At 40.7% G+C, this 21,650-nt stretch overlaps 1 protein-coding gene across 3 annotated transcripts in view; it reads right to left on the bottom strand.

The window, feature by feature from the left end:
- The window catches only part of MINDY2 (MINDY lysine 48 deubiquitinase 2), a 28,031-nt gene extending 7,432 nt beyond the window's left edge, over positions 1–20,599 (bottom strand). For 2 of the 3 annotated variants that reach the window (XR_004359244.1, XM_032699920.1), the window contains exons 1-6: positions 19,952–20,599; positions 12,277–12,334; positions 10,029–10,093; positions 7,293–7,451; positions 6,329–6,431; positions 5,593–5,735 (exon numbers count right to left, since the gene is read on the bottom strand). Coding sequence is in view for 2 of the 3 variants with exons in the window: in XM_032699920.1 (XP_032555811.1) it covers positions 5,593–5,735; positions 6,329–6,431; positions 7,293–7,451; positions 10,029–10,093; positions 12,277–12,334; positions 19,952–20,599 (1,176 nt within the window). In the remaining variant the exon portion in view is untranslated. The remainder of the gene's footprint in view (positions 1–5,592; positions 5,736–6,328; positions 6,432–7,292; positions 7,452–10,028; positions 10,094–12,276; positions 12,335–19,951) is intronic. The other variant, XM_032699921.1, reaches the window with a different exon arrangement.
- Positions 20,600–21,650: the final 1,051 nt, after the last annotated feature.

Raw genomic sequence — 21,650 nt, 5'->3', positions numbered from 1 at the left:
ATGTTACTGCTTTCACAATCTCCAAACTATTAAAAAATGAGGTTTTCTAAACACAAATATTAAGGTGTATCATTGCCTTGATGGGATTAGAATCTAGTATCTGTCATCCAAAGACAGTTTAAAGCTAACAATTGTTTGACATAGAGAACTATTTCAATCAAATAAAATTAATATTCTTCCTTTGCTTTTAAGGCTTCCTCAGTTGAACTGTACCCGAACACTGATTGAAAAAATGTCACATTAAATAGTAAATTTAATACAGCTCCCTAATGAAAGGCAATAAACTGCATTACTACCCCCAACACCTACACACCACCGCTCTATTTCCAACACCAATAGCTCAGTTTAAAATGTGCTGCTTCCCTTGAACAAAACCCAGCAAACCAACAAACACAGGCTCCCCAGTCCTTGGCAAGAGACAGAGTTCCTGTTCAGTTATTGGAATGAAAGAACAATGGGAAAGCACAGGTCAGAGATCCAAAGTCATCCTCCCCTTGTTTTTTATCAAGTGCTCTGATCTCTACTTCGTCTCAGTATAATTCAAATGAATTTCTCAAAATACCAAACGGGACCCTCACAATATTGTAACAGTCGTGTAACTTTTCGCAATAACTGGACAACTTTCATACACAAAGGAAGAGGAGTCAGCTCTTTTTCTCTAAGGTATATTGTAGCTACTCATCTGTACAGACATCAATCTTCCAGGAACTTCCATGGTTTTATTCCTTCTAGTTGCAACAAGAAAACAGAGGCCACATCCACAGGCTGGTTTTGCAGGCACACTGTTCATGCCATGCATGTTCTCTTCCCAAAGGCTCCCAGGCTACCTCCACTGGCACAGCCAAATTCCACTGAGGGGATCCTGTGATTCGAGAAAAACCTTTTATCATATGACCTTCACGCTGCCTCTAAATTTGAGCTGCACTAAATAAAGACCTGCCTGGTGCCAGGAACCAACCACCCTTTCCCCAGCACTTGCCAGATCATGGGATCAGCCTGGCTGCTGGGAGACAGGGACACACCACCTACACCCACAGTATTCCCAGCTCCACGGGTCCAGCAGTCGCACACCACACCTGTACCCTACCAGAGCTCCTGCATCCAGCTCCACTCAGGGCCACACACGAGAAGAAAAAGGGAAAGAGGGCACACAGTGCCAGAATCAGGGAGAATTATTGAGTGTAGAAACACTTATTTACACTGAACTAAAAACCTAGGAAGGAGGCTTTAAAAACTGTAAAGAACAGAACATGTTTACTACTTAACAGATCATTGTTCTGATTCTACATCTGCTTTCTAGCCCGAGTCAAAGCTCAAACAGGATGATCAGCACACTAAGGTCATGCAATGAAGGTAAACAATGTACAGAGATATGTTTTTCAAATACACCTTGCCAGGGACAGTACCATATTTGACAAAATGCTTCTACCCTCATAAAATCTTAACTGACCGTTTCTAAACTTATTACCAGCTTATCTTTTAGATTTATTTTTGAATGTGTGGGTTTTTAATAAATATCCAGTCTCATGGGTTAACACTGCCCCCCCCCCCAAATATTAGCACATAATATACAGCAATAATATCTACTACTAACTGTTGTCATTAGGGAGTAAAACAAAGTCTCAAGTGCATAACTATTACAATAAACTGTACCTACAACAAAGTTATGAATAATTATTTATCCTAAGAATCAATGTTTAGATATTGTAGACCAATGCCCAGCTTTTATAGTTTCACATATAAAAACCTTGAAATAAAGCTAAGGATAAAAGCAAGATTATTCTGCTGAGCAATTGTCTCCTGGTCAATTGTCTCCTGGGCTAATTTCATGACCAGATTAAATCATTAAAACTAATGCTTTTAAACTACTTGTTCTAATGCCAATTACCAAGTTACCAGCAGTTTAGAAAACTGAAAAAGAAAACCAAACACCTCTCCAGTAGTTTCATACAGTAAAGAGAAATAATTTAAGCCTTATCTCTTAAATTCTATGTAAATATTCTCTTGGACTTCTGGGTCAGATCCCTTGGTTTTTGTGAAGGTGTTTTAAGTTGACATGAATGAGTCCTGGTTTTCTAATATTAGTCTATATGAATGCTTTAACTGGTAGAGAAAATTAAGGCTTTTTTAAAAGCATACTCCATTTGATTCAACAGAATAACCCTCAAAATAAAAACTCTACACTTACTAAGAAACGAAAAAATATTTTAACCATATTTCTAAGCAGTTATATCCACTGCCTCTACTGTGCCAATCTTAAATGCCCAACAAAAAAGTACAATTATTGCTATGAAATATACTTTGTATTGGAAAAAAAGTCTCTGCTGAGTTCTGAGGCAGAAACCCAACATTTATAAACTAGAAAACACACATACTTAAAAATCCAAACAGGTGTCTCGATATTTTTTCAGTAAAGAAAACAGGCTCTAGTACAAACAAGTCAGTGGGAAAAACATTCCAACTGAACTAAGATCTTCTTACCAAACTGATCCCCTCTTTACAGTCCTGTTTTTCCTTGATCTAGGGAATTACCATTTGATGTATTTATTATCTGCATAATGAAAAGCAAAGGCAAAAAAATAAAATCACATTTTTAACTGCTGAAAATTATTACTGCATAATCACATGAGCCAAGACTATTAATATGCAATTAAAGGGACAGGAAGCAGAAAAATAAATACTTGGGCAAATGGACAACATATCAAAATCCAAGTCCTTTCACTAAAAATCAGCCTTAAAAAACCCCACACTGAACTTAAAAAAAATTCCCCAGTGTACAAGTCACTGTCTCAGCTGTACATGAAAGCTGCCCAAAGTTGAAGCATTAGTTTCATTAGAATAATAATTGCTAATTACTCAAAGTGTATTTCTAAAAATACATGAATTTTATTACATGAACATAATTTATTAAATGTATAATTCCCTTTTCATTAACTTGGTAACTGCTTTGTTTATACTTTTCCATATATTGGTTTGAAGGGAGAAGAGGGAAAAGCAGTATTAGAGAAAGACAAAATAATGGCATAGTTCTTGTCCTAAAAGTTCTACATTTCATTTTCTCTGATATAGGTTGTGTCTTCATTTTTCCTAACTGATGGACTTCCGGACGTCTTCATAGTCCAGCTACTGCTGACTAGTGCTCAAACTCCATCTGCAGAATGAGCATTAAAACCAGTAAATGGAAAGAATAAAGCAGTTGAAAAACCTCAACTCTGTGGCAACAATGCATTTGGCACTCACATGAGTATGCTGGAGCTCCACAATTTCTGGAGAGCTGATCTTGGCTATTTCTGACTTTCTTGATGTGAAAGACCACCTAGTCACAGCTACTGCAAACAGCTGGGCAGGTTAGAAGCAGCCAGAAGAGTTGCTGCTGGCCTTTAAATATAAACTAAAAATTATGTTGTGTTCATTAAAAGAAAGAGTTTCTTGATACCTCAAATTCTGTAATGTACTACTCACCAGAAACCCAAAGCAAAATGGACACTGTTTAAAAGCAACAACCTCAGGAACTAGAAGCCTGAAGATAACACAGAAATTAAATACTAGCTGCAAGTGAGGTCACTATACTGACCACAAAACCCAAGAATAATGGCCTATATTTCAAAACTTAGCATTTCAGAATTCTAAGACTTCTCAAAAAGGACAAGATTAAAATCCTTGTGACTTAGCAGCAGTAAACCTTAAATACACAAACAAATAATACTGTTCTTCAAATATTTTAACTCAGTATTTCTTAGGATTTGGATTTAGTTCTTACAGGTAAAATTCAGACACAGATTTTTACTCACTGCTTTAACCTGTTCTATATTATTGATATTAACTCATTGAAGTGTTGCATTTTATTTCTTAAAGGAAAAAGGACCTCAACTGAGAAGTACGTGCTTACAACTATGCAGCTGATAAAGCACAGACAAACACACCAGTTTTGGGCCTTTAATCTAAATACTGAGCTGCAGAAGACTACAAACAGTCTACATCTTACAAAAACAGTCTCTATTTATAATCCACAAGGTCAAAGTGATACTCACTGACTGTACTTAATATAAGTATTTTAGAAGTTTTAATAATAGCACAAAAAGGCACGATTTCCTTTAATATTTTACCTGGAATATCCTTTAGATGAAGTAAAGGGGGTATCCTGCACCTCTAGGTACCATTTGTATCCAGAAAGTACAGCTGTACTTTGATTTAGTATTTTCCTTTCTAAAACCAAACGGCTTTGAGGTTGGGGTTGTTCCCCCTGCCCTCATCCCCCATCACAAAAGCAAGCATAAAAGAATGTACAGGCTTGATTCACAAGCTACTACCAGTTACTGCAAGAACTAAATTTAGAAGAATAGAGAGAAGCAAAACTATACTTAAAATTGTGACTTAAATGAGCTGCCTCAGGAAGTATAATGTTTGACCATAAACAGACACATTTCATAGCTTTTTGGTTTTTAAATGGAGGAAGGGAGGAGAAAGCTCCTTTTACCTGCCCTGCTGCTTTAGGAGAGTGGCATTGTACAAAGATTTAAAACAGATCTCAGATGTGCTCTAAGAAGCAACCAGAGAACCAGATTTGTTACCTGCCTGTAGAGTTAATCATTATTTATCAGGACTATTCAGACCTTTAACTCAGCTTGTAAGGAGTTATTCAAAATGCCAAAGATAAGCATTGACAGTCAAGATCAACAGAGGGAGAAAAAAGGACCAGTAGTGACAAAAGAACAAGTGCCATTCACATGAGATACATGACATTACACACAACAGATGGCAAAACCAGTGGGCCCTTTACCTTTTTGCATGTCACATACGTCTCTTTTTTCACAAATACAAGCATACATGAAATTAAATTCTTATTTAATAACATAATCAAAATATAATTTCAAGAATTCTATACAAAGGTAAAAATTCATATACTATGATCTTAGTAAAGATAAAGTTGTTTTAGAACAAAGATGCTCAGTAGAGAACTGTAAACTTGCCAAGCCAGTGGCATCCATTCCATGGAAGAAGGAGTTCCTGAAGCACTAACCAAGTTGAAACCTGCTTTTTGTATCCAGGAATACTCCTTTCACAGTTCCCACCATTTTACTTCTCCAGATTCTGATTAAAAAATAATCTCTTCCCTAACAAAGGGAACAGATACTGTAGTTCATCTCAACTTCTCCAAACATCTGGTATTTTGAACACTGTGATGGAACTATTCATCTACTGGCCCAAATGTAAAGCAAGGTTTTAGATCCTCAGAAACAAGAAATTCAGTAAATTAACCTTATCATTGCCAATCACAAACTGTAAGTAAATTTAAGCCATGGAAGAAGTGTATGTCATTACACATAAGCACAAAGAGTTAACACAGGCAGCAAACTGAACATAAAGGGAAGAGCTACAAGAAGATTTAAAGCAATAATGGATCCTGATACCTAAAACACTGTAATCAATAATTCACAAATAACGTTTGCCACAGACCTTACATTCACCATAACCCATATTTACATGTAACAAACTGGAATTTATTTCTACCTCAGGACAGGGGAAAAATCAAGATTTGCTTTGAAACAAGAACACAAAACACAACAGTAAAGACAAGAATGTTGAATATACCTTGTATTTGGTCATGGTGCTAAAATGGTTGTTCCTGAAGAACACACAAAGCTCTCCCTCCTGGACAGCTGAAGTCAACTCACACAGTCCATGGTATGTCAGTTGTGTAGCTGTGTTATTTAGGAATTGCTCAGCAACAAACCCTACAAAAGCAATACACAATGTTACGTGTGCCTGTTCCACACTTGCTAATATAAAAGCTGGTTACAACAGTAGTATTTTTCCTATCTCCCCCCCACCACTAAGATGCCCCCAATATTGCCACAAATCTAAGTGAACACGTTCAGGGAGGAGAAAACAAGTTGAAAGTTCTAAAACCAGAGCATTGTAGAGAATCCTCTCATGTTCAGAAGTGCTGTATCCACTTCTAATACTACTGATTTTTTTACCTGTTGTCACATACTATATAATTCATATTCTAACTATAGGAGATAATGCAGAGCTGAGCTGCAACCTGAATGCTGCCCATACCACCTTTTCATAAAGGGAAGTTCTCTCACACTTTTGAAGAAGTACACTGAATAGATCAAGGGAATGCAGCTGATTCCTGTTTCAGAAACTGCATCAGAGAAGTTTAGAGGACAAGCACAGTGCTGTCTGCCAGCCCAGGGAAAGAAGCTCAGCAGGCAGAATGCAGCTCTTCACACTTGTATCTCTACATAGCAAGACCCACATGAAAAATATGTAACTTGGATTTGTTAGGCTACTTTAATAAAGCATAAAAAATGTTACCCACCTTCACTAACCAGTTCACTGTTGTCTGACTGTTTACAAGAAATGATCTTCTCCACCAGCTGATTGTAACTGCAGTTACCAACTGCTTTTACTATGTCAGCAACCTGGAGCAGGAAGAAGGAACAGAACAGAGAACTTACCTCTGTGAAGGACAGAGTACAACTGCAAGCCTATGGCAATTACTCATAAGAAAATAAGAGTTCAAAGAGAGGATGTTATCCCCCTTTGGTCTAGACAAAAAAGTTTTAGCCCAGAGTGTTACATATTTTGCTGTCTCAGATCCCATTTTAAATCTTTAAGTTAACCCTTAGGATCAAAGCTGTTGCTAAAGCAGATGGAGGAGAGAATAGGGCATCATTTGGATCAGTGGGGCCAAGGGGGACTCCAAGGGGTAAGAGAACAGCAACTCTCACCAACAAGGCATGAAAAAAAATCTGAGGCAGATTATTCCAGCCAAACTCACCAGTATTCCCCTAATTAAACGGTACCACTGCCCTGTTTATTAAATAATATAATTAAAAATAAATTATATGTTTGTTAAACATGCAGTTCTCTCCAATCAATTCCACCATCCTCATTTCTCAAAAGCAGTGCCTAGTAAATCAGAATTAAAGAAGGAGGAAAGTGACCTTGCATTCCTCCCAAGTGTTCTCTAATAAGCCTCCAAAAACTACGACTGGGATGCTGTGTCTGGTGACTTATCTACCTCAGAAAAACAATTCTCATTTACAGTCACAGAAGGCTTTTCAAGTAGTTTTGACTGTAGACCTGGGCTCTGCAAAGTTCCTGCACTAAAAAACACACACAGTCTGTATTCCCTCCTCAGTTTTTCTCACAAGATTTAAAAAATCCATTACCATAATCATTATTGACTTGTTAAAAATCTAAAACGTTCCCCTCCCACGAGTAACGCTCCCAATAACTTATACTCTGAGTTATTTAAAAAAAAGAAAAAAAGGAGTTACCTGAGGATCCACTAACCACCCGTGGTACAAGGGGATATCAAGAAGATCAAACACGATGCATTCAGGTGTGTATTCGAACACTCGAACACCTGTAAACTTCACATTGACATCCAGACCCGTCTGCAGCTTATGGAGAATTGCCATGGCATCACTCATGTTCTGACAGCAGAAAGAGAAAAAACAGATGACCAAACAGAGCTTTGGACACTTGATGGTTACTCTTGCAACTCGTAATCACGTAGTATTCATCGATTCAACGCTTCAAAAAAATTGTACAGATGGGGAAATCACCTAAACAGTTGTTTCAATGCTTATTTACATAATTCATTCTCATTGTGCCGGAAGATATCTGAAAAATAAGAATTCTCCCCCCCAATCAACTGTATCTGACTGTTTCTTCTACACCCATAAGCTGCTTTTAGGCAGCTCCTATTGCTTTTAGTTCTATTTCCCATGGGCACAAGCCAGATGTTGGCAAGAAAACTGAATTACAAGGGAAGCTCCAAGGGACTTTTCTTGAGGTTTCCTCTCTCCTTTAAGTCCTGCCTTGTAAGTCAAGCTGAAGTACTTGCCACTACATAATAAATGAACAAAACAAAGACCTACACAGATCTACCTGCCAATTCTAATTTCAGGGTTCAGTACTTAAAGTGATGAACAATTAAGACTGATTTTTTTCTGTTTCATAAGAAAAGTCTGCTATCTTATTTTGGGCAGACCTTTAAATGGCCTGCAGATTCTACTGTGGAAACAAGTCATGAAAGTAGCACTTATTGTAGCATTGATCCCAATGGAATCCTAAGGAGAATTATCAAGTTATGAAGAGCCAATTACACAAAGCAAAGATGAGCCAAAGAAAAAGTGCTTTGTGAGACAGTTCTATTGAACCAACAGACAAGAAAATTTCCTGACATGCAGGAAAAAGAATTTTCCACCAATTGAGAAGATTCCACAAAGAGTATGATTAGAAAATATGTGCAAAAAATGCAGGGAAACTGAGGCACTTTTTGTTTGTTGTTTGTTTGGGGTTTTGTTGGGTTTTGCAACATTCTGTTGCTTAAGAGGAATTCAGGCTTGCAACAATGAGAACAAAAACCACGACAAAACCCAGAAATACAGTTTGGACAGGAGATGGAGACACAAAAGATTCACAGACCAAGTTAATTGGTCTCTAATAACCATTAAGATGGTTAGAGACAGTTGCCTCTGTTGTCTTCTGATCCAGTACCTGCACTTGAGCATGGTTACAATGAATGAGAGAGTTTTAATGCTTGCAACCCTTTAACTGCATTGTTCTGTCAACCTTCTGTTACCAGGAAGGTAAAAGCTCCCTGTACTTCAATACATGTTGCTTCATCCTACTGACAATTTTGCTGTCACAAGATTTAGAATTTAGCAAGATTTATAAGTAATTCTCAAGACTAGCTCAGACTTTCTTAAAAAAAGTTTTTATCATTATAATAGCAAAGCAAACCAACTGAACAAGTGCATGTCATTAGTAGGGACCAGATATCAAGCATGAAAAAAACCAACCATCAGAGGGATTTTGAAAGAAATTTTTTTACACTCTTACTCTGCTAAAAGAATAGGAAGTCTATAGTAAGTCAGCACTAGTCATCACAAATTCAGATCATACATCTACAGACAATAGTTGCATTTATTCTGTAATGTTTACTTTGCAAATGAAGCAGGATTACATCAAACTGACCAGAAAACCACAGAAGTTTCTCCCTACATTTTAAACAGTATCATTTCTACTTCAGCTATTTCTGTACCTTCAAAACAACTTAGAAGATTCCCAGAACAGAAGGCTTCTTTAAAATTACAATGAAATATTTAAGGTATGTGACATATATGTAGTAAACCCATATCTTTGAGCATAAGAAAGCTATAGGGGTTGTACTTTCACCAGGCATATAGTTTTCATCACCCTCCTGTAGGTTGATTATAGCTATAAACCTTCTACAGCCCAGAACTGTGTGCAAAAAACCAGCCAATTTTGTTATTACAAAAGTGATTCCTATAATTTGACACAAATCAATCCCAAGTTACTTGATTTGGTTTTTCAACCCTGAATAAGAGTAAGAAGAAAAGGACCGAATAGTAAACAGAACTAGCTTGAAACCTATAAAAAACTCAAATCACTTTTCCATGAGTAACCAAAAAACCAGCCATGACTACAGACAGAGCTTCAAAAACTTGCTCCAAGATAGTATGCCCAGCATCAATATTTTTTTAAACTAACAGCATTATCTTTAGCATAGAAAGACTTCTCTGATGATAAACAGTGGTCAGTTCAAATAATATTGCCTTTCATAACGTGGAATTAATCTCTTTTTGTCTATCACTATTAAGAACAAGACCTTTCTCTTGCTCAGTTTACACCCTCAGAGAAACTCTAGCAGGCACCACAGAGCAGATCACACTGAAGACTTGTAAGAGAAGACTTCAAAAAGCAACCACCCTGTTATATACTTTTATTTGTACCTCTGTGTTACAGTTCCTCAATAAACTCCAAATTCTTACATTCATAACAGGCAAAAAAAAAAATAATTTCTTGTGTTAACAGATACTAAGCACTAATAGAAGTATATATAAATAAAATATATATAAAACAAGAAACTACAAACAATGGTTTATATGCTTCTGGTTTTTAACAAGGTGATAAACCCTAGGTGAGAAAAAGTTTTAGTTTCCTCAGACATAAGCAAGTGTATTTTAGGAGCAGTTCCTTACCTGCTCATAGTTAAGTCTCTGAATTTCAGATATCTCTTTAGGTTTTGCGTCAAGAATATAGTCTCCTAAAGAAAAAAAAAAAAAATTAAATTTATTCCATACTCAAAGCTTCAACAGTTCTATGAACACTTCTGAATGAAGCTGACTGATAACAACCACCATCACTGAAATTTCCAACCAATGTAATGAGATAGCATTGTTTCATAATCTGAATCATAATTATGGAGTAAAATATCAGTATAAAAACCATATTAAAACCATATCAAGAAATTAATTCAAATGGCCAACATGGTTACCAAAGTAGCATTTCATAATCCCTTAATTGTTCAGAAATTTACCTCCCTCTGTATCTTAACTTAAAAACACAAAAAGGTCAAACTGTTCATGGTAAAACATGTAATTCCATAACACAATTTAAAAAGGCAACCACTTCTGCTGAGTGATACTAGCAATGTTTTGGCATATGTTTCAGACACCAATAATTCTACAAAACTTGTTGTGCTGGTTTTGCCTGGTGTAGAATTAACTGTCTTCCCAGTGGCTGGAATGGGGCTGTTTTGGATTTGTGCTGAACACAGGGATGATAATAGAGATGTTTCTGTTATTGCTGAGCAGGGCTTACACAGAGCCAAGGGCTTTGCTGCTTTTTCTCCTGCCACACTGGCAAGGAAATTGGGGATTCATGGGAGGTTGGGAGGAGACACAGCTGGGACAGGTGACCCCAACTGACCAAAGGGATATTCCAGAGCATATGGAATCACACTCAGTATATAAAGGGGGGGAAGAAGGAGGCAGGGGGAGGACATTTGGGGTGATGGTGTTTGTGTTCCCAAGTCACCGTTACACGTGAGGGGGCCCTGTTCTCCTGGAGAGGCTGAACACCTGCCCACGGGAAGCAGTGAATTAATTCCTGCTTTTGCTTTGCTTTCCCTATTAAACTTCATCTCAACCCACAAGTTGTCTGGCTTCCAGTTCTCTCCCTGATCCTGCTGGTGGGGGAGTGGGTGAGTGGCTGCTGGGGCCTGGCTGCTGCCCGGGGCTGAACCAGAACACCCGCCTTCCATCTTTGTCTACAACACAAATGAGAATCAACACGCTGGGCTTCAAGATTTACCACATCTTCCAGATTTTATTACAGTGTTTTTAGTATTTACTCTGTTGCTCCACTACTAAAAAAATGTTTCTACTCAAAGACAAATATCATTATAGGTTTCCTAATTTATAATCTTTTAAGTTAAAAGTGGTTGAAGTCTGTTTTGTTTGGTTTGCTTTTTTTTTTTTCAGCTGAAGAAGAACCGTGAGGCAACTGCTAATCCTGTTGACTGAATAGGAACCTAAGTAATTTGAGCACATAATTTTGTTATTCAATTTAATAAGATAATTCCAGAAGCTAATATATGCCTTCAAGAAAGAATACACACTGGAATTATGCAATGACTTCAGACAGTGCTATTCTATCAACACAATTACAAGAAATGTTTAGACACAGGCCAAAAGATTTCTTAGGATTTTTTTTTTAATTATGTAGTTAACTTTTTTCTTCCACCAGAAGTTTCAGTGATTTACTTCTGAAAAGAACAAGCTACATTCTTTACAAACAAAAGGAAAAAAAGGAAAATATAGTAAGGTTTTTTCTCACGCTTAAAAAAAAAAAATCAAACCTAGTCTATTAAGTTCAAACATTTTATATTTTTTAGGCTACAAAGGGAAAGAACTGAGGTACCTACAGCTTAAGTACTATCACAGCTGCACTTTTAACAGCTGGGTCATGGGGAGTATTGAAGTTACAGCCCTGTCAGATAGAAAGAGCTGCAATTTTGCTGAACACTGACTGTGATAACAGAGTAGTGCCTGCAAATGAGACCCCAATCATTGACCACATTAATTTCCCCTGTTATTTTAATTGGGTCACATTTCCAAGGATTAGAGTTACTGCAGACAATTAAAGACACAGTTGACTAACTACATTCTGTCAACTATAACAAAACAACAATATAAGAGACATAAGTAAGTTTAAATCTACCAATGTGTTGGTGTACTAAGCCATAGCAACTGCATCACTAGAGTAACCACTTGCAATATTCAGTTATTCCAGAAGTTTTCTGGAATAACTGTGGTTACTCTAAGTAGTTTTCTTGGATCAGGAGTTCAAGCAAAGCTGAATGAAACAGTAAATAAAACATTTCTACATTTTTACTCACTATAAAGTATAATATACAAGTGAATACAATTTATTGTAATTACTAACCTAAGTATTCCATCAGCTGTTCAGCCGTTATGATTTCCATCATTGGTGGCAGCTTAATCTGTGAAAGTAAAAGTATATTTTCTTTAAAATGCCAAAACACTGCAATTTAGAAAGCATCAACATGGCATTTCTAGATGGAAGAGTTGTGATTACATTTGCCTCACCAATTTATAAGGCCATCAGTGTACTGGGACTGAGAACATTCCCAAGACCTCTACTAAATAACAGCTACGAGAACAGATTAAAAAAAGGCACTTTGGTTTTCAGAAAAACCACATGCACACAGCACTTTGTCCCACCTACAGCTCTCTGCACAGCGCTCCGTGCTCCCACCAAAACATTTCTCCAGCCTCCCCCTCCACTTCCCAGGAGCTCACACCACTCACTGCAGTGGTTTAACTGCAAGCACCCAGAATTAACAGACCGGGAACTGTGGCCACACGTAGTTAAGAAAATTTCACTTTCCTCAGGAAAGTCTTTGACTCTCTCCTGCATTATAATTCTTAACTGAGTACTAACTCAAAAGCTTCCTGCACACAAAGTTTGTAAAGGATCTGGTGGCAGGAGCTGCTGAGCCACGGAACCCAAAGACTCGTTCAGGTACAAGGAAATGACCTCCCAGCCCCTCATCCTGCGCTCACATTTCCAGGGTTTGGTTTAACTCCACACAGAGCACAGCAGACACATGAACTTGGTGGTGAAGCTTCCATTCCCCCCTTGCCTCACCTATTCCCACCATCATCACCTAAAACCAAACACCCTGGCAGCAGAGCTAAAGCTAAAAGGTTCTTAAAACTCCTCCACCCATCACTCTGGGTACATGTTTTGGTTGCACACTTCCATTTACAGATCTCACTGCAGTAACAGCCAAAGCACCAACACATACAAAGACATATTTCTGGCAACCTGAAGGAAGGATATTGTCTTTAACCACAGTGCACTCAATTTTTATCTGCATAAATATTAATTTTATTTTTCTAAGGTTTGGGGTTGGTTTTTTGTGGGGGTTAATTTTTAATCTCTCTCTTCCATTTTTAACCTTCTCATCCTATCACTCTCCAACATCTTACCACTGAAAGTCTAGGAAGTCTAGTATTTATTTTATTGGGAATTTTTTATTAAGTTCCTCAACACTGGTCACCACTCACCTTGACACATAGAAATACATGACATCTTGAAATAGAAAGACATGAGGTGAGACTGTTAACTGATGTTTAAGATTTAATAGGCTCCAACTACTTTGTTGGTTGTGGAGAGGAAGTAGAGAACCATGAGATGGAAGACCAATACACATAAAGCCTTTGATGCAGCATCCCAAACTCAGAAATACAGTACAGCAACACACTGCACTGTCCATGCTGTGATGAAGAGGGTTTTCAGTCTGAAAACTAAGCTATTTTAATAACTTGAGAGGGAAAATGAGGTCTGATTGGGCTAAATCTGTCTTACCAATTTTAATCATATTTGACAAAAGGCAAATGTGTTAAACAGATGAAGTTTCATTAAATTTGGAGGAAGAAAGAGACCCAAGTTAATATAGCCTTGTTACTTATACTCTGGCTAAGAAATATGTCCATACTTGGGGCAGAATAGCATAAGCCACACATTGATCAACCCATACATCGTGAGCACAGAAAGAAGCTGATAGTATTGAGATATGGGAAAGGAAGGGAAAGAAAGTAATTATTTGTAAAGCAGAAAAACAGTGAAGCATAAATTCATAAGAAGGTTTAATTAGTTCTACCTATAAAAACCCCCCAATTTTAAAATTACATGAGTTAAACAAGCAGAAAAATCAGTCATGCATACATAGGCACGTGTTTTTTTAAAAAACATGTATTAAATGAGTGACAACTGATTGTAATTTACAAAACTTCTTAACCTCTTCCCAAAACTAATACTCAATAGGCAAAAGATTTTCATGATCTTTGATCCTGTTCATAATATTCACACTGAGTATTCACATAAATATAATCTATTGAGCCATGTAAACAACAGGACTATAGTAGGTTTAAAAAGCTGCTTCTTAAACTTCCAGTTTGGATTGGCAGCATTCTTAGCAAACACTAAGCTGGGCACAGCCCTGAGCTGGGCCTGGCTCAGTTCAGCTCCGAAGGCACAGCCCTGTCACAGCACAGAACAGCATCACCCACACCAGCCGTGCCTGCAGTGGTGCTGGGACCACAAACAGCACAGATGTGCCAGGATAACAGGAAGGAAAATGAGCAGGAAGGAAAACTGGCTAACGATTGGAATGCTGCCTCACAACTGTCATGCTAAGAATTAATTTTTTTCCTGCAGAAGCAAAGTGAAGTGGTTTCACTCGTATCTGCAGGACCTCTCTCGAAGTTGGATATTTTAACAAGCCAGTCTCAAAATTAACTGCTTGATTAAATGCTAAACAAAGTTAATTGCTTATTTCATGGCATAATTTTAGGGCTGGCATGTGTCATGGGACCTTGATCACACCTTTAAAGTGGGTTAATGGGGTTTCCACACAGTTGTAAGTACTTCTGAACAGAGCTGACTTAAGGATATAGAGAGAACATGACATTTCCCAACTGTTCAGAGCTTCATTGGGAGCACTTAGACTACAGGAAGTGTACGGTGAAGAGGAAATGGGAAAGAAAAACACCTTAAAACTCAAGAGAGAGTGAAAAATCATAGAGAACCACAATAATTCTCCAGACAACAGAAAAAAAACAATGTAAGCAACAGTAGTGAAAGCTGCTGTTGTCCATAATCTATTATTTTGAGGGGCACATTTTCTCAGTGGGTTTCAATGTTAGACTTTACAAATAGACTTTACAAATGCTAGACTTTACATTAATTTCACATTGTAGGAAAAATGCATTTCCTCAATTCCCACCCATTTCCTGTACCCCTCTGCTGCAATTTCCTGGTCTTTTGCCCTGATGTCTCTTCCTAACTCTAGTTATTCTTCACTTCCTACACTCAGGAGTGGGAATCTTAATCCCCCTCACCCACCTACCATGTGACATACAGCTGAGACACCTTTTTAATCAAAAGACAAGACTGGTAAACAAATTTTCATTTGGAACAGATTGTCTAATACAACTTGTACAGTTTCTAGGAACTAGACTACAAACCCAAAATCTATGTAATACTGATTTTCCACTATATTCTCCCAAATTTCAGAAGGGCTTAAAAAAAAATTTAAGTGATATGTTCCTGCACAGAAGATAACACTTCCAAAAATACTACGGATGTAGAAAGGGACCAAGCAAACTTCTAACAGCTTATATAATAAGCCTTATATGAGACTTATATTATAGTCTCAAAACACGTTTATCTAAAACATGCAACTCCTCTGAATTCAGTGTTCCAGGAGAGGTAGGGGTGGCTTCAAGCAGCCTTGGCAAAAAAACCAATTAATTCTCTCTGCAAATATGCACCCCCTGCCTTGCAGGAACAGCTTCATAAACTTGTCACACACAGCCTGACAGCGTGTGCTGCGGCTGACATCCTGAACACTCCACTCCGCCAGGTTTCCTCCAGCCCCTCAGAGCAGGTTTCCTGTTCTGGAGAAGGCACAGCTCCAGTCCTACTGATTTGTGGGCTCAGCTCATCCCACAGATGCCGGGAGGAGGCTGCCAAGGCCCCTTCTGAGCATCCATCAGCAGCTCACCGGCAGCTCCTCCGGAGCCTGGGCCAGCCCGTGCGAGCAATCTGTGCAAACTGAGGCCATCCGGAGCTGCAGCCCAGGAACCAGAGAGAGCAGATCACGTGTGAAGGGCCGGTGCCAGACCTCAGAGCAGGCACCACCACTCCAGGCTCCGACACATGAAGTGGATGTCAGCAGGAGCACGCTGTACTCAGCTCCTCTGAAAAGAGGCCATTTTTATGAGAACCTGAAACTACAGATTTCCAACCAGAATTTTTTACTGCACCCCGGTTTGGATACACTGAAGCGCGAGTAAATGTTATATAACATTTACTTACATAATTGTTACACTCGCCTAAATACGTAATTCATACAGTTCTAAAAGTTACCAAAATTGTAGTAGAACTTGGCATGTAGGGAGCACAGCTCCTCCCATTTGTTTAGAGGACTGTGATAGGAAAAAACGTTCAAACACACTGTCAAATATGCTACTGGTGTTATTCTCCTACATAAGGACAAGACAGTCCATATGCACTCACTTCTCAAGACAGTATTAACATTATTTATATTTGAATTGCATTGCGTTTTCCCTTTGGCTTATTTTATGTTTCAAAATGATTTGCTTCTCTCTTCCCCAGACATTTCAGAGATGTAATTCCTGTGCAACGTGTTAAGTTTCACAGAGCTCCTCAGCTACGTGACATCACATTCTACTTACGAAGCACGGAGCGGAATCACACAGCACCCTTATTAAGCTTTTAGCATCTGATGATTGCCATGGAGTACATCCTGAGTAGGGCTACCCCCACACAAACTTACAGCTTAAAGCAGTGCCAGAAGTTACCAGGAAGTGTTGCATGAACTACACCAAACAAAGATCACAAAAAGCACTTAGAAAAGCAGGCTTTGCATTGCTAAGCCCAACTACATAGCACACCACAGGCCTGAGCAAAAACTGAGCAGTCTTCATATTTAAATCAGCTAAAAACCAGCGTGCTACGCTCCTCTGCATCAGAGGAGACAACTCATGCTTGTATATACATTTTAAAATGTTTGTTTCAATACTCTACTTCTGCTTTCATTTCCATCACACCAGTCTAAAAGGTTACCACACTGTTTTGCACAACACCTACTCTGCTAAGTTGGTATCATACTGCTTTTGTTTTCTTCTTACTTAGAGCAGAGGAGTTCTGCTACGGAAGTGTTACAGAAATGTCCTTCTATCTCCTACAGGCTGAACAAGTTACACTTACACAGGCAGGTTACAAAAACACTTCAAAAGAAAAGCAATTTCACAATTTTAATATTTAAAAGTATAGCTTCTGCAATCTGCCACCTCCAAGTTTTATGTACCCTTTGAAAGCAGTGGATAAAAGAGAGGTAGCAGTTTTATCACAAGTTTAGTTCCAAAACCTGGTGTTATCAAAAAGGAATTTGAACAGTCCCAGTGGGTGCTGCTATTTCAGAATTTCCAAAAACCCCACTGCCAAACCAGTACTACACTGATATTATCTGAGACCACACCTACCCACAGGATGACCAGAACTCTCAACCTTGTCAGGACAGAGTTCTGAGAAGGAAAGATGATGGCTGATATAGGGAAGAGAGCCCAAAGCATAACTGTTTAACTTGTTACTCCCTGTTGTGATTCCATTTCCCCTCCTCATCTCTTCCTTATTGCATTTTCTCCCCTTACACATAGCTTCTTTTCACCTAACCTATCCTGTGATATTCTCACTCTGCTTTTGCCTACTTCCATCTTTTGTCTGCTTCCTTGTTCCCAAATTATAATTACTTGACCCGATCTAGTGTTCATTTTGGTTCAGGAGGAGCAAGAAGAAGGTGGATGCCCATCCTCAGCCTTTGTATGGAGTGAGCTACTGTCAGTGACTACAGATGAGCTGCCAATAAGCCTGACATCCTGTCAACAGGGTTCTTGACTATAAATGGGGCAAAAAAGGCTAATTTCGAGAGGTACTGACTAGGAAAAATCGATTAGGAGCAAGGACAATACATGACCAACTATCAGGAAACCCCTCAAGCCTATAAATAATAAGTCACGTGATGACAGTTTCACCAGTTTAGCTGCCTGTCTGCGACTCATGTAAATTCTGCTGAGGTTTTACACAAACAGACAGAACTATAGAAAACCTTTCCTGTAATCCTACCAATAAGAAGCAGTAGGGCACTCCCAAGAGGCATTTTGTTTTTCACTTATTTATAAAACTGGATATTGCCTTAATTCTCGCTAAGGTAGTATTTGATCAAAGCAGGATGTGAGTTAAAATACTGGATGGAGGGCAGCAGAAGGAGCATTCAAGGAGGCAAAGGAAGAATGCTAAGGAACAAAACCTCCAAAAACTTAAATTCAAGCAACAGGACCAGTGCTGTCCCATTTACACGCTTTAATTAAATCAAAGAATAAAAAGGAAAATCCCGTAACAAGCAGTTGCTCTCACAATGCCACCACACAAAATGGTAAGAAATGGTAAGTTCTTCAAGGCCCTCCAGTCACCCCTAGAAATTAAAGAGGGAGCATAGAAAGTTGAGTGTTCAATACCGAAGTCACGACAACCTTCACACCCTCCTGAGGATGGCAGAACCTACAGAAAGTCACACACAACTTCCCTGTAGTGCCCTTACTGATGCTTAAATATTAATGTCACTGTACCCCCAGTTTTCCTCCTGCTGTATGAGCTATTCTGCTCAGGAAAATGTGCAGAAAGTAACTCAATCAAGAGCATTAATCTTTTGGAAAGTTACCTGCCTCTAAACACATTTCTCCTTGTAAGGTTATTTCCGTTTTGACCTTTTCCTAAGACACCTGTTATACAGGTGAACAACCTTCTACTCCTCCAATACCAAATTTCTTCCCCTGGCTACTACAACCTAATAGCTATTCCCATAAAGCTTTCCTATTCTGTGACTCCACTTCATCAGCCCCCCAGTCTCCTCAGGCTGAATTGCCAGCATTTCCTGAAAACCGCCCCTCATCCTGGTTTTGCAGGGCACACAACCTCATAGCTCTTCTCCAACAGATATTCTTTTCACATCTACATGTTACTAACTACACTATATCTTACATTTTAATGGCTTAAAAGATAAAAAAAAATTACCTTAAGACTACAGGAAGTCCACATCCACAATGGCTACTGACCACAAAAACTTCCAAGTCTCAAAGCTGTACTTGATCACTACCTGATTTACTCATTAATTTAAATACAATCTATGCTGCACAACCGTACAAATGTATCCCTTTTATTCAGGCAGTTACTTGTACAAATCTGTCTTTGGTGCAATTCTGCATTTCGTACAACTCTGCATACGCTTCATTATATGAAACTAACCTATTTTCTAAAAATATCACCTATGTTTTCAGAGCTCTAAATAGTAACGTGTACTTACTAGGAACCTGCACATATCTGCAAACCATATACTGCTCAGTTTAGGAAGCATCATCTGAATTTTTATTTCTGTTTTAAGACAGCAACAAAGTAAGTCTATATATGACAGCAGCATCTAAGTAGTAAAAGCAATAGACTGCAAGCTAGTATTTATTTTCCAAGTTCTACATGTGAGACACGTACTTAACAGCCAAAATAAAGCTGCATGTTCTTGAAAGAATCATGGGATGGTTTGGGTTGGAAGAGACCCTAAAGATCACCTAGTTCCAACACCTGTAGTCATGGACAGGGACAGCCTCCACCAGACCAGGTTGCTCAGAGCCCCGTCCAACACGGCCTTGAACACTTCCAGGGATGGGGCAGCCACAGCTTCTCTGGGCAACCTGTGCCAGGGCCTCACCACCCTCACAGTAAACAATTTCTTCTTAACATTTATTCTAACGCTGCCCTACTTCAGTCTGAAGCCATTCCCCCTTGTCCTATCGCCACACGCCCTTGCCAGAAGTCCCTCTCCAGCCTTCTCGATGACGTCGTTGTCCCAAACAACACCAAGTGTCCCGGGAGCGCTCCCGCCGCGCTGGCTCCGCTGCCCCGAGCGCTCCCGCCCGGCCCGGCCCCGCCACGGCACCCGCCCGCCCGCCGGTACCTTCCAGGCCAGGAGCAGCACGTTCATGATGGCCAGCAACGGGCAGGGGCCGTTCTCATTCTGGGTGATGACGGGCGTGTTCTCCTCCTTCCAGCGCACCCACTTGATGTGATAGACCGACTGCCCCGGGAAGCGCTCCTTGGAGGCGGACAGGAGCTGCGAGCCCGCCGCCGGCCTGTCCCCTTCGGGCTCCGCCGCCGGGCCCCCCGAGGAGGCCCCGGCCACCACCGCCTCGTCGGCGTCGCTGTTGAGCTCGGAGCTGCTCGGGCAGCAGGAGTGCAGGTTGGAGAAGGACTCCAGCGAGTCCAGGCTGCGGGACTCCTCCCCCGGCGGGCTGGGAGCGCCGCTGCTCCCGGAGCCGGCTCCCGCGGGACCGCTCTCCGAGCCGGGCGCAGTCCCGGGGCTCTCGGGCACCGCCAGCCCCGCGCCGCCCTCCGCGGCCCGGGCGGGGGACGCGGTGTGAGCGGCCGCGGCGGGAGCGGGGGCCGGCGGAGGGGAAGGGCTGCGCCGCCCGCCGCCCTCCTCGGCCTCCCCGCAGCCGCCCTCGCCGCCCGCCGCCGCCTCTCCCAGGCGGAGCCGGCCGGCAGCGCCCCCGCCGCCCGTCTGCAGCGAGCCCGGGGGCGGCGGGGGCTGCGCCAGGCTCTCCATGCCCGGCCCGGCCGCTCCGCTCTCTATCGGCACCGCAGCGGCTGCGCCTCCGCGCGCAGCGCCCGCGACGCCATCACAGCGGCAGCGCCGGCCCCGCCCCGCCGGGACGTGAGGGAGGGACGGGGGGAGCGGCCGCGGGTCACGGCGGGGCCCGCGCGGGGAACGCGGAGGGCAGGGCGGGGAGCAGGTGAGTGCGGCCCTGCCGGGGGTGTTCGGGGCTTCCCGCTGTACCGTAAAAAATACGGTTGTGGTGAGTGTGATAGGTAAGTTGGGAGATTGAACAGACGGCTTGAAAGGGGGGAAGATTAGGGTACGTATTAGGAAGAGGTTTTTTTCCTGTGAGGGTGGTGAGGCCCTGGCACTGGTTGCCCGGAGAAGTTGTGGCTGCCCCGTCCCTGGCAGTGCTCACAGCCGGGTGGGATAAGGCCTTGAGCAGCCTGGTCCGGTGGGAGGTGTCCCTTCCCATGGCAGGGGCTTGGGGCTGGATGATCTTTAAGGTCCATTCCAACTCCTTGGCATTTAATGATTCTATGACTCCTCTCCCTGTGTAGAAACCTTCAGCTTTTAATCACAAATTCTAAATACAGCCTTGGGATGATAAGGATTTATCTTCCCTTTTTTTTATGTTCTAATTTGGGCTTTGTAAACACTTCTGCAGCCTTACCTGAAGTGCATTCACTGTAATTTTATTTTCTATGTACGTTTATATAACAGCTTTTCTCACTCTAACAGCGTTAGAGGGGAAAGTTTTTTTATTCTGATGTGGCAATAGGTGTGGAAAAGCACAAACAGAAGGGGCTGACAGTAAACTAAGAAACTTGTCACAAACCCTAATGTAAAAAATAAAATTTTGAGATGGCACAGTTGATGTAAGAATTATCACGTGGACAAACAAGAGATGAAACATTTTGTCCGGATGGGTCACATCTGTATTTCCATGGGAGGGTTCTCCTGCACAGCTGAGTTCATGAAGACTGTTCAGGACAGTCTCAAAATGACAAGTCCTTGTTCAGTGGGGACACTGCAACACCTGACATCACATCGAGAGAAG

Source organism: Chiroxiphia lanceolata, chromosome 12, assembly GCF_009829145.1.
Source record: "Chiroxiphia lanceolata isolate bChiLan1 chromosome 12, bChiLan1.pri, whole genome shotgun sequence".
Taxonomy (NCBI): Eukaryota; Metazoa; Chordata; class Aves; order Passeriformes; family Pipridae; genus Chiroxiphia; species Chiroxiphia lanceolata.
Note: the sequence above shows the minus strand (reverse complement) of the source record. Positions and strands in the feature narration are given on the sequence as shown.